The sequence below is a fragment of the Pterocles gutturalis genome, unplaced genomic scaffold (assembly GCF_000699245.1).
Source record: "Pterocles gutturalis isolate BGI_N339 unplaced genomic scaffold, ASM69924v1 scaffold34436, whole genome shotgun sequence".
Classification (NCBI taxonomy): domain Eukaryota; kingdom Metazoa; phylum Chordata; class Aves; order Pterocliformes; family Pteroclidae; genus Pterocles; species Pterocles gutturalis.
In genome coordinates this window covers 2,738-5,494 of record NW_010101552.1, presented here as the reverse complement: position 1 = coordinate 5,494, position 2,757 = coordinate 2,738, and the positions used below count along the sequence as shown (strand labels likewise).

The following is a 2,757-nucleotide window of genomic DNA, read 5'->3' as shown; positions in this document are numbered from 1 at the left end:
CTCCCTGACACCGCTGTCCTGCTTGGCCTCCAGCCCCTCCTCCCCACTCCTCCCCACTCCTCCTCACTCTTCCCCATTCCTCCCCACTCCTCCCCATTCCTCCCCATTTTTCCCCACTCCTCTCCATTTTTCCCCACTCCTCTCCATTTTTCTCCATTCCTCCCCATTCCTCCCCATTCTTCCCCAGGTTGCAGCCTCTGCCTCCTTTCCCTCCACTTTTTAGCTTTTCGTCCCACCTGCCCAACCGCCAAACCACTCTCAGCCCAGGGCGCTGCTCAGCCTGTGCCAGGTTCTGCCCTTTTCCCTGTGGTTCGCTTTTGGTGGCTGCGGAGGTGGCTGCGGTCACACAGGCCAGCGCCTGGCCAACACACGGAATCTTTGGTGCCCTCTGCACCGTGCGCTGTCACGAGCTGCTTGGCCAGCACAAATCTGAGGAGCCGGTACCTCCCTCGTGCCGACGCGTGGCACCTTGGGGCATGGCACAGGAGCAGGTGAGCAGCTCGCTGGTTTAAAGAAGTAGAGCTTTTCGCCCTTTTCTGCATCAATTCAGATCCAGCCCCACCATCGCTGCCACCCGTCAGACCCACGGGTGACAACAAAGGCAGCGTCCCACCCTGGAGCCTCCCTCTCCCACGGGATGCGGCTGTGGATGTCCTCTTGGGATTTTTGTTGTGTTGCTGAATTGCACACTGACTCTGCAGCAGGTTTAGTGGGTTACCCCAAATTAATATTCAAGCAGGATGAGGACAGCAAGGCATGACAGGCTGCTGTTCCTATAATTTATTCTTGTTTTGATGAGAGGGATCTGTTACAAAGCTGAGCTGCTCTCCCTTCTGCTTCCCTACGGTTTTGATTGAGTGCTCAGTTTCCCAGATCACAAATGTCCAAGTTTAACACCTGCACGGCTCCGTAGTGCGGGACACGTGGGCTGCACAGATGTCCCAGCATCACCCAGCTGCTGGGGACCTCCTGGCTGGCCCTGCAGCCGCCACAGCAAGCGGGGATGAAGATTCCTGTGGATTTGTGCAGATTCTGCTTCGGGATTCAGGATGGGTGGAGGCATCTGGGAGGGAAGTTTGTCTTCATTTGTGCTTCTCATTTTATGAAATATTTTGGACCGTATGCTGCAGCGGAGGGGAGGAAGGAGCAAATGGTGGTGTCTGGGGTTAGGATGGGCCGGTAGGGAGCTGTCCCCCCATCCTGCTCCCCTTTCCCCATAACCTCCCTGGGGCAAATGACAACCCTGTCCCCCTCTTCTTGCCCTGCAGCTGAGGCTGACATGACCATGTCCTCCCTGTGCTAGGGCTGCCCCCACCGCCTCGGTGACTGTCCCCCAGCCCGGTGACGAGGATGCGCGCCTGGAAGGCAGTGGCCAGCACGCTGGCACTCAGCGGGGCCGATGTGGTGGTCACCACGCTGCTCTATGTCCACGGCCGGAGCGGTCGGGATGTCCTGCAGGACCTCCGGCACTTCAACATCTTCAACTCGCTGCTGGACATCTGGGGGGGTTGCCTCTACCGCAGCTGTGTGCTGCTGGGGGCTGCCATCGGGGTGGCCTCCAACACAGCCTACGGCCCCCGGCGCCTCCGGGCATCGCAGACCTTCATCGCCGTCGTCTGCCTCCTCATGGGCATCTACATGATGGTGAAGCTGCTGCTCTACTCAGAGGTGCGGAGGACCATCAGGGACCCCTGGTTTTGGGGGCTCTTTGCCTGGACCTACGTGGCGCTGGTGGCCACCTTCGGGCTGTGGCAGCTGCTGGCCTGTGTCACCTCCTCCCGCGAGGCGCTGGGGACTGGCTCCGAGTCCCGTGCGGAGGCGGAGGAGAGCTGCGATGGTGGCACTCCAAGCTGCTGCTCTACTCAGAGGTGCGGAGGACCATCAGGGACCCCTGGTTTTGGGGGCTCTTTGCCTGGACCTACGTGGCGCTGGTGGCCACCTTCGGGCTGTGGCAGCTGCTGGCCTGTGTCACCTCCTCCCGCGAGGCGCTGGGGACTGGCTCCGAGTCCCGTGCGGAGGCGGAGGAGAGCTGCGATGGTGGCACTCCGCGGGACAAGCGGGAGGAGGCGGCGGGTCCCACTATCCACAAGCTGCTGTCCTACACCAAGCCGGACGCCTTCTTCCTGGGCATCGGGCCGCACTGGGTGAGCGAAGGGACGGGGGGGACCGTGATGTGCTCCGTGGAAGGAGCTGGGCTGGGGGGACTTGGCAGCACCCCAGGCTTGCTTTTGTGGGGGTGCTGGGGGGCATGTCCTGCACAGCAATGGGGCAAAAAAAAATTGCAATGGGGGATAAAATAAACTGGGAATTGAAACATCCACACGTGCTACTAAGGCGTGCACCTCTTGCGACATCTCATGCGATGGCCAAGTATCTCCACAGTGGGGTTGGGGTTGTCCACGGGCAGTCACGCTGGAAATACAGGTCCTGTGGCAATCTCATGCTGTGGGGCTGAAACCCTTCGTCTTGTGCTTGTCTGGCAGGAGAGACCTTCCTGCCCTACTACACGGGGCTGGCCATCGACGGCATCGTGGTGCAGAAGAGCATCGGCCGTGCTGGTCATGTCGCTGCTCGCCATCGGAAGGTAATCGCAGGGGCTGGCTTTGGCCCTGGTGAGGGGGAGTTTGGGGTTTTCCCACAGGAGCTCACAGTGGCAGTGGGCATGGGGTGTCCCATCTGCAGCTTGGAGTTCTTTGCATCGACATGGCACAGAGTGGCCAGGGTGGCAATCACGGGGCTGTTGTGTCGCCCTCCACC

General features: G+C 60.6%; 1 protein-coding gene across 1 annotated transcript in view; it reads left to right on the top strand.

The window, feature by feature from the left end:
• Positions 1-1,350: 1,350 nt before the first annotated feature.
• Positions 1,351-2,757, top strand: part of LOC104469360 (ATP-binding cassette sub-family B member 9-like) — a gene marked incomplete at its 3' end in the record, with an annotated part of 3,320 nt that continues 1,913 nt past the window's right edge. The window contains 4 exon segments of the mRNA XM_010083835.1: positions 1,351-1,668; positions 1,869-2,168; positions 2,489-2,544; positions 2,546-2,584. Coding sequence (XP_010082137.1) covers positions 1,351-1,668; positions 1,869-2,168; positions 2,489-2,544; positions 2,546-2,584 — 713 coding nt within the window.